The sequence below is a fragment of the Mustela lutreola genome, chromosome 15, assembly GCF_030435805.1.
Source record: "Mustela lutreola isolate mMusLut2 chromosome 15, mMusLut2.pri, whole genome shotgun sequence".
In the NCBI taxonomy this organism is placed as follows: Eukaryota; Metazoa; Chordata; class Mammalia; order Carnivora; family Mustelidae; genus Mustela; species Mustela lutreola.
In genome coordinates this window covers 59,248,048-59,261,481 of record NC_081304.1, presented here as the reverse complement: position 1 = coordinate 59,261,481, position 13,434 = coordinate 59,248,048, and the positions used below count along the sequence as shown (strand labels likewise).

Below are 13,434 nucleotides of genomic sequence, written 5' to 3'. Positions count from 1 at the left end.
AGCCCCCCGGGGCTTGGAGATATGTGGTGCCACCTGGGGAGGGGGGACCTGCAAGGAAGCGGGGAGTCATTGCTGTGGGTCCTGTCCCAGGGATCTGAGCTCAGACCATTGATGGGGTCGGATTTCTGGGGACAGGAAGACTGAATGTGCATTGGGTTGGTGGTTCAGCAGGTCAGAGACAATCTGTGCTTATCAGATGAGAGGCTGGCAAAGGACCTCAGAGGGAAACGTTCCCCTCCCCCCACAGAGCCCCCCCACCAAAGTAGATGTGGCAGACGGTGTGTGCGGGCAAAGGGAGCTCAGGACAAACCCTGAGTCTCCCATCAGGACAGTTATCTAAAGATTTCTGCGTCCTTAAAGGAATTTGTGGGAGGCTAAGAGTGGCCAGCAGACCCAGGGGCCATAGGCTTTGGAGCTGGGAGAAACCAGGGTAGTGGGTGTGGACCAGCAGCCCAGGAACCTTGGCAGATCCCAGGGTGGGGTGTGGGCGCTTCAGGAGACCCCAGTGAGGACACTGTGAAGCCCCGCTCCAACAAGCTAGGGCCCCTGGACCCACAGGGGGAGAAGAGGGAAGGGAGAGAACCCAGAGTTCACCAAGCCGGAAAAGGAGGGAAGGCCACACGTGACTGGGGTGTGAGAACGGCCAGGTGACTGTCCCAGATCAGGGCCATGGCTGCTTGAAGAGAAGGCAGTCAAATCCCCTTATAGGGTTGGATCACACCATCTGCTTCTTGAGGCACCCTATCCTGGGTCCTGCAGTCTGTGTGGGCGGGAGGGGGACAGGCGGGTGTGGGGGCAGGTGGCGCCGCTCCCCTCCCCCCACCTCCATCTCCACGGGTGGCTGACACTTGGCACCACCGTCTGGGGCCGCTTCCTCTCCTCTCCCCCTTCCCCAGCTCCCGGAGTCCTCCTCTTGGGCCCCCCAGGGAGAAGGAGCAGGACTGGAAGGGGCCAGAGGCCATCTACCCTTCCTCCACCTTCTGCCTTTCCTGACCCTGAAGTCTCCGGACTGTGATGGCTCCAGATAAGTTTGCCCGGGTCCAGGGGAGCCACTCACCTTCCTCTCGCCAGTGCAAGTGCTTATTACAGAGCTCTTTCGTGACTGTGGCGCCTGACTCAGGGCTCTGCCTGGCACAGCCACCTCCCAGGCAGTGCACAAGATCCACGAGCCCTCACGGGCACCCCAACAGACTAGCAGGACAAGGCAGGAAGACACCCCCCCCCCACCACAGCCAGTGACCTCTGGGCTGGCTGTGCTGAGGGTTTGTAAAGAAAAGGATGAATGAATATCCTGAGGGTTTCCCAGTCTGGACACCTAATGCCCCAGGGGGACCAAGATGGGGGAGGGTGGGAGGGGCCAACCCTCCAGGAGCCGAGGCCCCTGCCCCTGCTTGGGCTCCTTGGTGACAGGCTCACGGGCAAGGGCTGTCAATTCTTTGAGTTGAGCAATGAGCTCTGGTTACAGCCCAGCTGCAATGCTGTGTGATCTCTGGAGAGTTGGTTAGCCTCTCTGAGCCTAGGCGTCCTCTTCTCAGAAAGGGGAATGATCAACCTTGAATGCACGCATCTCTCCTGTGTGTGGCCAGATCTCCTCCTGCCTCTCCTCCTTCCACCCCTCTTCAAAACCCGCTCATCTTTTGGGGGGCCTGGTTGGCTCCGTTGTTGAGCCCCTGACTCTTGACTTCTGCTCACGTCATGCTCTCAGGGTCCTGAGATCGAGCCCTCTGTAGGGCTCTGCACTCATCATGGAATATCATAGGGCTTAAGACTCTCTCCCTCTCCGTCTGCCCCTCCCCCCTAAAATAAAGAAATAAACCTAAAAAATAATAAAATCTGCTCAGATTTCAGATATCACTTAACATCGATTCTTCAATGTAGGCTGCTTCTTCCTCCACTCCTCCCCCTGCTCATGCTCTCGCTCTCTCTTTCTCTCCAATAAATAAACAAAATCTTCAAAAAAAAAAAAAAAGAAAAGAAAAGAATAACCTAGTTATTTTTAAGATCAAGGAAACTCAGCTGTACACACGGACCAGCTCCTAGATCTTCTGCATTTTTGTTTTGTTTGTTTAAATTAGTAACATTGGTGTAGGACAGCAAGGCTGAAAGACAGAGGACACCACGGAGATTTTCCCTTCCTTTTCTTGTCTACCCCTCAGTCCCCCCTGGAAGCCCAAGCACCATCCTTTCACATGTACTCCTCCTGGGAGACCCTATGCATCCACAAATGTATTCATTTATTTTTTTTACCCAAAGAGTAGCATGTTTCGTACACCGCTCCTACCTGGATTTTCCCATTTCACAACTTGGAAATCTTCCTCTGTCAAGCGGTTTCCTTTCTCACGGGCATGACATTCCACTTGACAGCTCTGCTGTCCCCGGGATTTACAACGTTTAGGTTGTAAATCGACTGGCTTGGGAAGGACACACCGTGTATCTGTGGGAGACATGAGCGGTGATTGTTTGCTGTTTCACGTTAACTGCTTTTGTCAAACTTTTCTAGAGGGGCTGTACCAACACTCCCAGCAGCTCTGTGGGCCAGTTACTGGTTCCCCCAAACCCCCACAGATATAGTGAGTTTAAAAAACCTTTTGGTCTCTGGGCGCTTGGGTGGCTCAGTGGGTTAAGAGTCTGCCTTCGGCTGGGACGCCTGGGTGGCTCAGTTGGTTAAGCAGCTGCCTTCGGCTCAGGTCATGATCCCAGCGTCCTGGGATCGAGTTCCACATCGGGCTCCCTGCTCCACAGGGAGCCTGCTTCTCCCTCTGACTCTGCCTTCCACTCTGTCTGCCTGTGCTCGCTCTCACTCTCTCTCTCTTACAAATAAATAAATAAAATCTTTAAAAAAAAAAAAAAAAAAAAAAGAGTCTGCCTTCGGCTGAGGTGGTGATCTCAGGGTCCTGGGATCGAGCCCTGGATCCCACTCCCCACTTCACTAGGATTCTGCTTTCCCCTCTCCCTCCTGCTCATGTGCTCACACTCTCTCTCAAATAAGTAACCTTAAAAAAAAAAAAAACTTTTTATTCTGTGACAGCTTGATAGAAAACGAGGGTCTTTCTATGTGTTTAAGAGCCATTTGCACTTTACTTATAGATTTTATTTATTTGGCAGAGAGACACACTGAGAGAGAGAACACGAGCTGGGGGAGTGGGAGAGGGAGAGGCAGGCTCCCTGCTGAGCAGGGACAGGGATGTGGGGCTTGATCCTGGGACCCTGGGATCATGACCTAAGCAGACCGCAGATGCTTAACCGACTGAGCCCCCCAGGCACCCACAGCGTCATACTTTTTAAAAGGCTCCTCACTCTGAGATTATGGGAGAATTATTCCCAGTTTTCTTTCAATGCTTCTATTATTTCCATTTTTACATTGACCTCTCGAGTCACCTGGAACTCATTTACGTTAAGGACCAAAAGAAAGATCTGATTCTCATTCTCCACGTGCCCGTCCACTTGCTAACACGTTACTTGTAGAATCTTCTTTCCTCTGTGGAGTAAACCACACTTTTATCACGTGCTGAGCCCCTGTATGTACCTGGGCTCTCCGTTCAGCTCTTTTGAACTGTCTCTGTTCACGTACCAGCTCCGCACTGGTTTAACTATTTCGGATAATCTACCCACATTACTTTCCATTCTAGAACTTGCCTCGTTCTAGATATCCTCACTTCTAAGGCAACTTCATACAATCCGTAAAATCGGCTTCTCCACTGCCATGTATATCCTCCTTTGACTGTCTGTACGCGATCTTCTCTGATGTGAAGTCTGTGCCGCTTTCCTGTCCCGTGGACGACCTTAGCAGATTGACCTGCTGCCGGTTTGCCATCCGTCTCCTCCGGCTTTTAGATTTTGTTGTCCTCGAGTTGCAAATAACTCTCCTTATAATTCTCCCATATCTATGTACGACTTGCTCATTAGGTAGGTGCTATATGGTAGGGAACAATCAAGAAACAGCTTTCTTTCTCTCCCTCCCTTACGACAGTCCAAACGCACACCTGCTTCAGTCTCTCTTCCCCGCACAGCTGGAGAGTGTCTTGGGTGTGCTTACAATTAAGCGGTCGTTTAAGTTTTGCTCACCGTCTCCTCTTCAGCTGTGACATGCCCAGGCCAGCCGGAACCCAAGCTGGGACTCCTAAGCATTGAGACCGTTCCCTACCCACCCCCAGCCCCGGCCCCGGTCCGCTCACTGGGGGCGGGGCAGTGGGGGCTGCGATGGGTGACATGGCTGTGCTGTCCCTGTTCTTCCTCCTCTTTCTCTCCCTGTCCCCTTGCTATGTTTCTCTTTGCTCCTCCAGGGCTGAAGTGAAGGAGGGAGAGAAATAAAGGGGAGGGGCCCGCGGTCATACCTGACTGGGACTGGCGCTGTTGTGGGCTCTGGATGATCTTTAAGGCGGGCTTCCAAACACTGGCTCTTCCGTGGGGTCTGCTGCTGGTGCCTCCAAGACCCCATGGTATGCGCCCGCACCAGCGGCCCTCAGGAGGAGGAGGCGGCCCTCCCTGGGACTGTCACCCCCAGCTCTGCCCACTCCTCCCCTGCAGGGTCATCCCTACAAGTCTCAAGCCTGAGCAGGAGCGTGTAAACCTGCACAGGCCCTTAAGCTTGTAGGCACCATTCCCTCGGCTGATGCCGGGGCCACTGCGGAAGCTCACTCCTTCCATGAAGCCCTCCCGGCTTGCAGGTTCTCTGACGTCCCTGCCCCCAGAGGCAGCCTAACCCCATGATACCCAAGGCAGCTCCAGTCCCGGATCTCTGCTTCCAGCCTGTTCCTGCCAAGAAAGGCATGTTGGCTCTCAAATTTCCCAGGACGCATCCAGAGTGTTCTCTTAACGTCTCCCAGGTACTACTCAGAGGGCACCTCAGGGTGGGCCTGGGAGTCCCTGGGGTTCAGCTGCCACTCAACCCGGTGGTAGGAAACGCCCAAGGGAAAAAAGCCAAGCCCAAAAGGTTCATATCGCAGGATTGCACTTATGTAACCTTGGCAAGGTGACAAGATTAGCCTGCCGAGAAAGGACCGTCACCCCCCAGGGTGGAGTCCTGCGGGAGCAGGACTCAGTTGCTCTGACCGAGCTGCAACCTGAATCCCGTCATAGCTGCTTCATCTGCACAGGTGGTAACATTTCTAGAACTCTCCACCAAAGATCAACAAATCAAAGAATGCATTTAAAACTGGAGAAACCGGGGCCCCTGGGGGGGGGGGGTGCTCAGTCAATTAAGCACCTGCCTTCAACTCAGGTCCTGATCCCCAGGGTCCTGGATCGAGTCCGCATCGGGCTCCCTGCCTTAGCCTGCTTCTCCCTCTCCCGATGGTGCTCCCCTTATTGTGCTCTTGCTCTATCTTTCTAATAAATAAAATATTAAAAAAATTAAAACAAAACTGGTGAAAACCCCTCGAAAGTCCTGTGGTTTGGTTAATAGTATTGTACCCATGTCAATATTCTGGTTTTGAGAATTCTACTACAGTCCCATAGGATGTCATCATCGGGGGAGGGGAGGAGGTACAAAAGAACTCTTTTTACTATTTTTGCAACTTTTCCTTTTTTCTTTTAAGATTTTATTTATTTATTCGACAGAGAGAGAGAACACACAAGGGGAAGCAGCAGGCAGAGGGAGAAGCAAACTCTGGGGCTCGATCCCAGGACCCTGAGACCATGACCTGAGCTGAAGGCAGAGGCTTAACCCACTGAGCCTCCCAGGTGCCCTATTTTTGCAACTTCTATGTGAATCTAAAATTATTTCAAAATAAAACTTTGACTCAAAAAAGAGAGAGAGAGAGAACCCTACTGGGGCTTGACTTGAAATGGCATTAAAATTACTGGGAGAACCAACGTTTTGATGAAACTGAGTCTTCCCACTCCAATGGCAGGCGTGACTGTCCATGCGTTTGGGTCTTGTTTTCTGTCCTTCAGTCAGTGTCAAGGTTTTCTTCAAAGACATCCAATGCCTATATTTCAGATTTTGAAACTATTATGGGTAAAATAGATTCCCATTTTCATGTTAATAGGTTCGTGTCATGGGACTGTTTTTTTCTGTACATTTGTTTTTCTGTTTTTCTTCTCAAAAACCATCACCCCAACGTGGTCCCTCCAGTCCAAAAACCAGATCTTCCTTCCACCTCCCTCTTATCCATGCTAATTACCTGCCTGTCCCTTTGCATTCCGCTCTCCCCAAAGTCCATACTCCCTACCTCAGCCATACTTTATGTTTATGGTATTTATTTCTGTTTTTAAAGATTTTATTTGTTTATTTGACAGAGATCACAAGTAGGCAGAGAGACAGGTAGTGACAGACAGAAGCAGGCTCCTCGCTGAGCAGAGAGCCCGATGGGGGGCTCGATCCCAGGAACCTGAGATCATGACCTGAGCCAAAGGCAGAGGCTTTAACCCACTGAGCCACCTGGGTGCCCTTGAAGTTACACTTCTTTCAAATGTAACTTCTGCCTCTAGTTTTCCATCAGTTCCACGGTGGTTTTTGCCTCAAGCCCCTGCTAGTCAGAATGGTTGGTTATACAGTAATCGCTAACCAACACACCTTACCAGATTTTCATGGCAGCTCTGGGCTCTGCCTTTCCTTATCACCCTAAGTGTACACAGCTCTTAACTGACAGAAAAGAATTGAACTCAAATGCTTGTAAAAAGGAAATGCTCCTTTCACAGTCACAGAGGACTGTCCAAGGCCTCACCCAGCCTTCTCCATTCTGCTGTGTTAAGATTGCTGAAAATCAGGCCATCTGAGCTACATAAGGTTTTGCAAAAGAGCATATAGTGTGAAAACCTAGAACAGGCAAAACCAATCAATAGCGAAAGAAAGCAGGTCATTCACTGGCTGCCTGGGGACAGGAAGCAGTAGACAACCAAGGTCGTAAGGCAACTTTGGGCAGATGGAAACGTTCTGTATCTAGATTGGGCGTGAGTTATTCACATTTGTCAAAAGTCATCTCTACTCTTTAAATGGGTATATTGTGCCTGGTGGCTCAGTTGGTTAAGCGGCTGCCTTTGGCTCTTGTCATGATCTTGGGGTCCTGGAATAGAGCCCCGCATCGGGCTCTCTGCTCAGCATGAGCCTGCTTCTCCCTCTCCCTCTTCCTGCCTCTCTGCCTACTTGTACTCTCTATCTCAGTGTCAAATTAAAAAAAAAAAAAAACATTTTTTTTAAAATGGGTATATTTATATTTATATTACATATTAATTTCTGTAGGAATTACATTGCAATAAAATTGTTTTTAAGATTTAAAAAAAAAAACTTACAATCCTCATGCACTGTTGGTGGGAACGCAAACTGGTGTAGCCACTCTGGAAAATAGTAAGAATGTTCCACAAAAAATGAAACAGAACTACCACGTGATCTGGCCACGCCATTTTCAGGGCATGCAGGCAAAGGAAATGAAAACAGAGTATCAAAGAGTACTTGCCTTTCCATATCCCTTGTAAGCACTAATTCACAGCAACCAAGATGTGGAAACAGTTGATATGTCCCGCAGTGGACACCTGGATAAGGGTGTGTGCTGTGTACACAAAACAGCCGTGTCCAGCCACGAGAAGGAGGGGAATTCTACGCTTTGCAACAATAGGGAGGGACCTTGAGGGCATCGTGCCGAGTGGATGAGCCAGAGAAAGACAAATACTGCACTGTAGGATTTATATGTGAATCGGAAAAAAGAAATAAGTCAAATTCATAGAAAGAGAGAGTAGGTTGGTAGGGCCGGGGAGTGAGATCGGGAGAGGCGGGTGAAGGGATGCCAGCTTGCGGCTGCTGGTTGAATGAGGTCTGATGATGTTACGGTGACGACAGGTGACATATCGTATAACTGGAATTTACCAAGGGAGCAGAACTTACGTGTTCACACGCGCACAAGAGACAAACATGTGAGGTTATTAACTGGATGGGGGACCCCTTCCCAGGGTGTATGTTTACCAAATCACAATGATGGACACCTCAAATGTCTTACAGTTTTATATGTCATGACACCTCGATGCACCAGGTTAAAAAGGCAAAACCTTGAAGAACTCTAGAGAGTCTTTTGAACGCCAAGGAGAACATCGTGGTGGCAGCAGCCCAACCTCCACAGGCTTGGTCCTCTCCCCACCGCCTGGTAAGGGTCTCAGGGAAGGCCCCTCCCCCTCCCTGCGTCTGGACCGGGAGGTCTGCAGGAGGCACCCCCGCGGCGCTAGCTGGCCCTGCCCAGGCTGGTCTCGCACACCCAGCGGAAGACCCTCTGGCAGGTGTTGTCGTTCCACTTGCCGTCGTCGACTTCGAAGTGTGCGCAGTCCTCGCCCCCGCCCAGCCCGTGCCCATCCCAGTTGTCTGGCTGGTCTGGCTTCCAGTTCCTGCGGGGAGAGGACCGCAACCTGCTGGGACGGTCCGAGGGCACCCCGGGGAGGTGTGGGGGAACCCGGGAATGAGGGGCTGAGAGCCAGACCCTGCAGGAGCAAGAGCTCCAGGCAGGAGAAGGGCACGGGCAGCCAGGGCGTGCTTACTTGAAGTTGGTCTCGTAGTCCGTCCCGTCCACCCATTTCCAGGCTCCGTCAGCGTCAGTGAGGCCCATCCACGTTTGTGAGCTGATGTGCTCCTGCACAAAAGTCTGGGGCGACAGAAGGCCAAGGGTGAGGTCTCCCCAGCCCAGCCAGCTCCTTGCGCTTGACATGTCCCCTCCATCTGCTGAGGCTGGGGCTGTTTCCTCCAATAACCCGAGATGAATCCTCCGAGGGTGGCTCAGCCAACTGTGTGTGTGTGGGGGGGGGGGGGGGCGGGGACGTGGATGTCAAGCCCCCCAGGTGATTCCGCCCTGCAGCGAGGTTGAGAACCGCTTCCTTAAATGGGACACGTCCTGGGACCCTCGCCCCTGCGGAGCTCACCTGCTCGGCTCTGGAGTTGACGACCACCAGGTGTGCGCTCTCCTGCCGGCAGTACAGGTTCGCATCTGCCCACGTCTTCTCGGAGGAGCCGGAGAACCAGTAGCAGCTGCCCTCGTGCTCCAGCCAGTTAGGGGGGCAGCAGGTATTTTGAGACCCTGCAGGGCCAGGGCAAGGGAGGGTCTGAGACACAGCGCCCGCGCCCGGAGGGAGGAACAGGAGATGGGGCCCAGCCCACGCGCACCCCCTCACACCCCTCACCGTTGCTCTTGAGAGCGACGATCTGGCAAGTCAGGGATCTCAGGTCTCTGGCCAGCCGCTGCACCAGAAGGAGTGTATCGGAATGACCTGGGACACACACAGGTGCACGGTGGGGGCGGTGCCTGGGGCTCAGCTAGTCCCTGGTAGCCCGATGGCCCTGCCCCGGTCCGCCCCAGAACCCCCTCCACCCACCCCACCCCGTGCCCTCCCAGCACAACACACCCCGTCCTGGTGGAGGGGAGCTGCCCCCCCCCCAGAGGGGAGCGGTGTTGGGGTTGCTGACCTGCTTTGAGCTCCTGCTGATCCTTCTCGAGCTTGCTCTCCAGGGAAAACACCTTGTCATTCAAGCTACGGGCTGGAGGGGCAGGCACTCAGGACCCTGCAGCTGCCCCCACCCCAGTCTCCACCCCCGGAGCCCCAGGGTCCTGAAGGAGCTCACCTGCCTGCACCTCCTGCTTCTGATTTTCCACCTCGGCTTTCAGAGATGTTATCACTTCTTGCATTTTGCCTCCTGCAGGACAGGGGGACTTGGTGGGCCTCCAGATTCAGCGCCGCCTCCCCTACAGCCCCCGTGTCCCAAGCCGCTTCTGTGCGGGGCTCACCCTGGGATCTCAGCGCCTGGACCTCGGCCTCAGTGTTTGCAGTGAAGTTGCTGAAAGTTGCTCTCAGGGTCGCCAGGTCCCTCCGAAACCTGGAATCTGAGCAGGGAGGGGACAAGCAGGGCTGAGATTTACGGCCCCTCTGAGAGCTGGCGCTGAGCCCCCCACGTGACATGGCTTGACTCCCTGCGTCCTCCCATGACCCAACTGGAGGGGACAGGTGGTATCCTTATCCAGAATCCCAGAGCAGGAAACAAAGTTCAGAGAGGCCAGGTCATTTGGCTAGGTTATCCAGCCCATAAGTGCAGAGCCAGCAGCCACCCGACAGGCCACTGTCCCTCCCGGCCACCCACATGCCCCAGCGCCCCGGGCGTTCTCTCTTCCCTCCCCACCCTGCGACCCTCACTCTGGGATCCCAGCACACAGATGCCGACGAGCAGGAGGAGGCTGAGGCCCAGGGAGCACAGCAGAAGCCGAGGGCCAGGGCACAGCTGCTTCAGGAAGGGCCGAGGCAGAGGCAGCCCTGTGAGAGGAGAGGGCATCAGGGCAGGAGACTGGGGAGAGGAGAGAGCCCCAGGGACCTGTCAGAGAGGGGGGTGGTGCAGGCAAAGCTGGTGGGAGGCTGTCCCAGGGTGCTGTGGGGCAGAGGACACCCAGGCCTCTGGCCCTTCCTGGACCAGCACAAGTCCTCAGTCACACGGGCCCCTCACGCCCGCAGGGACACTCGTACACAAGGACCCACAGATGGGGGATGATGGTGACACTCAAGGTCCCATCACAGTTGGGGGAGGGGACAGAAGGACCCAGACCGAGCTGGGGCAGCCAGGCCTTCAAAGGCTTAACTCACCTGCACGGTCAGGGTCACAGGTGAGGTTTCCTTCCAAACCTGGATGCTCTTCCCCAGAGTATAAGAACCCAGGCCCCCTGTGGCTCTCCCTGTCCCTGTCCCTGTCTTTCTCAGGACCTTGAATCCTCTTCACCCTGGGGCTCCCTAGGCTGGGGCCGGGCCCCCTCCAATAGGAGACCCTCCAACTGCGCACAGTAGAGGCACAGATGAGACATCACAGCAGGAATCCTCTGCACGATGGGGGGCAGTTTAAGGCGGGAACATTTTCCCCTTCCACTTACCATTTCCAGGCCCCTGGCTCTGCTTCTCGCACTCCGAGTGCTGAAATTTTTCATACTGCGTCGACATGCTGGGATTGAGACTGCGGCCGGCAGAGCCGAAAGGCAGGGCCAGGGGCCAGGCAGAGGCAGAGGCCGGACCTGCGGGGGAGGCTGCGGGATTCGGAGTTGAGGTTCGGACGGAGCCAAAGAGGAGCCCAGGGTGGAGAGAGGCTTGGAGGTGGTTCTGGGTGTACCGGTGAGGTTGGGAGTGGGGTCAGAGCCAGGCACGGGGCAGGGGGGGCGGGTCGAGCAGGGGACTGAAGGTGCAGGTAAAACCTCCGGTCCTGGCCCTGGGGTGTGCCGGGGGCTCCTGTGGGAGCCGTGGGTGTGCTGGGCAAGGCCTAGCACCGAAACCAGAACCAGAGTCTAGGGTCAACTTCAGGTTTGGGCTGCTGCCAAGATTCAAGCTGACTCCGGGCTCAGAGCTGTGGTTGGGCTTAAGGGGGAACTGCGTGAGTATCAGGGTCAGGGCTCCAGCCGAGGTGGGGCTGGAACAAGGCTGAGTCCACGTCCCGGCCTGTGAGCAAGGCTAGGCCGCCCTGTTCCAAGCCCAGTGCAGGGAAAGGAGGGGAGGGTGGCATCGCACTTGGCCATTCAGGCCCCGAGCTGCCCCTTACCTCTCCTCTGATTCGGTCCCACCTGAGACCCACAGTCCCCGCTCTCAGCTCTCCCGACACCCTCCCTGTCCCCTGGGAGTCCCCGAAGCTCCCAGCCCCGTTACCTGTGGAATGTCTGAAGCCTGCGATTTGGGGGTTCCTCTTGCAGCAGTGACCCAAGTTGGAAAAACACAAAATCCTGGAGAGTGGAGGTGGTGGTGGAGTGAGGGAGGAGTCCTCTAAGGGACCTGAGCCCAGCAGGCTGTAAGCTGTGTTCTGGAGTGTCCCAGTCTTCAGGCAGCGAGCGGAGGAAGGATTGGAGGGGAACTCAGGGAGATTGCGTGAGGTGAGAGGTAGATATGGGGCAGCTTTGGCTCTCCTCCTCCGGGGTGTATCTACTCCCTTTCCGCTCCTCTGGAGCCCCCTGACTTCCTCATTTTTACCATTCGGGAGAAGGGAGCCAGGCGAGAGAGACCAGAGGTGCAGTCGGCCTATCTCCCCTGCCCACACCCCTTTCACTTCCTGCCTTCAAGTTCCCAGAACTGTGTCCCCAGCACCACACAGCTGGGTCCGGAGGAGCCCATTTCTCAGCTCTTGCCCAGTCCCACTGAGTTCTGGCTCAGGATCTTCCCCGGGGGCCTCGGCTGCTGTGCTCTGAGCAGGAGGGAAGAAGAGAGGCCAGAGTGGGGTTTCCTGGCTGGGAAAGGGAGGGGGCACCCAGGAAAGGAAAAAGGTACTGATCAAAAACTGACTAACAGAGATGGGGCCAGACCCGTGCTAGACATTCAGCATTCGGTTCCCAAAAGAATCTTGTGAGGCACAGTGGCCCGGGGTGAGGCTTGGACCCGGGCTGTGGGCTGCTCGAGGTCTTGCTGAGCACAAGGGCTGGAATTCAACCCCGGCGCTCCCTGACACCCTGGGCTGCCGCTCTGTACACGAACCATCTTCAAGAAAGGGGCTCAGTCCACTACCATGACCTGCAAATCTCATGAAGGGGGCTGCCCCGACTTCACACTCACAATCTTCTCCATAGGAAGGAGCTTTAGTGTCTTAAAAGGTAGAGAAGGGGGGTGCCTTGGTGGCTCGGTGGGTTGAGCCCCTGCCTTCGGCTCAGGTCATGATCTCAGGGTCCTGGGATCAATCCCCACATCGGGCTCTCTGCTCAGCGGGGAGCCTGCTTCCCCCTCTTTCTCTCTGCCTGCCTCTCTGCCTACTTGTGATCTCTCTCTCTCTCTCTGTCAAATAAATAAATAAAATCTTTTTAAAAAGAAAAAGGTAGAGAAGGGAAGCAAATGCACCTTACACTACATTTTCTATATAAGTGGGATTGTGCTCTACTTGCTTTTTTTTTTTAAGATGTTATTTATTTATTTGAGAAAGAGCAGGAGCAGGGGGAGGGGCAGGAGGAGAAGCAGACTCCCCGCCGAGCAGGGAGCCCAACCTAGGACTCCATCTGGGGGAGGCCCCAGGGTCGTGACCTGAGCTGATGGCAGACGCTTCACCGACTGAGCTGCCCGGGTGCCCCTACTTGCTTTTTATTATCTGGTATTCGGGTCGGTATTTGTCACAGGCTGGGTTTTTGGAAGCTAAGGCTGAGACTGAATTTGGAGGACAAGCCATGTTTTTAGGGACCGACACCTGAGAGAGGAAGGGGGAAGAAGGAGGAGGGACAAAGGGAGAAGGTGCACAGCTCCGCAGCCAACACAGCAGGCACTCTGGGCAATCAATCTGGCCATCTGTCCCAGCTGTCGGCACCGGGCTGAGCCGGGACCTTCACACCCCACCTGGCTCAGGCACCAGGGGCCCAGGTCACCCCAGCAGGGGCCTGACCTCGGGGGAGGCGGTTGTCTGCACAGGTCGCACTCCCTGCAACTGGGCCCCCAGTCCTTCCTGGAAGGAAGCAGAGGCTGGTGGGCAGGAGGATGTAGGGAGCTCATATCTGTGTCTCCGACAGCGGTGCATTGTACCCGTGC

The 13,434-nt window shown here is 54.7% G+C and overlaps 1 protein-coding gene across 2 annotated transcripts; it reads right to left on the bottom strand.

The window, feature by feature from the left end:
• Positions 1-7,923: 7,923 nt before the first annotated feature.
• On the bottom strand, positions 7,924-11,915 carry LOC131816027 (asialoglycoprotein receptor 1-like). 2 transcript variants are annotated; one of them, XM_059148318.1, is made up of 10 exons: positions 11,587-11,912; positions 10,827-10,976; positions 10,105-10,221; positions 9,702-9,797; positions 9,539-9,610; positions 9,383-9,454; positions 9,100-9,186; positions 8,842-8,996; positions 8,464-8,567; positions 7,924-8,313 (listed from the first exon to the last, which is right to left on the bottom strand). In XM_059148318.1, the coding sequence occupies exons 2-10, from the start codon at positions 10,891-10,893 to the stop codon at positions 8,154-8,156; spliced, it is 930 nt and encodes a 309-aa protein (XP_059004301.1). In that variant the 5' UTR covers positions 10,894-10,976; positions 11,587-11,912; the 3' UTR covers positions 7,924-8,153. The 2 variants fall into 2 exon arrangements, with proteins under 2 accessions (XP_059004301.1, XP_059004302.1); XM_059148319.1 differs by lacking the exon at positions 10,105-10,221 and having other exon boundaries at positions 11,587-11,915.
• Between the last annotated feature and the right edge of the window lie 1,519 nt (positions 11,916-13,434).

Bases quoted from the DNA above. Each gene is read 5' to 3' on its own strand.
- LOC131816027 (XM_059148318.1), bottom strand. From the start codon at position 10,893: ATGTCGACGCAGTATGAAAAATTTCAGCACTCGGAGTGCGAGAAGCAG. The intron at 9,611-9,701 runs GTGAGCCCCGCA...CCTGTCCTGCAG, and splicing joins CCAGGCGCTGAGATCCCAGG to GAGGCAAAATGCAAGAAGTG. The intron at 9,455-9,538 runs GTGAGCTCCTTC...CTGCCCCTCCAG, and splicing joins GAAGCAGGAGGTGCAGGCAG to CCCGTAGCTTGAATGACAAG.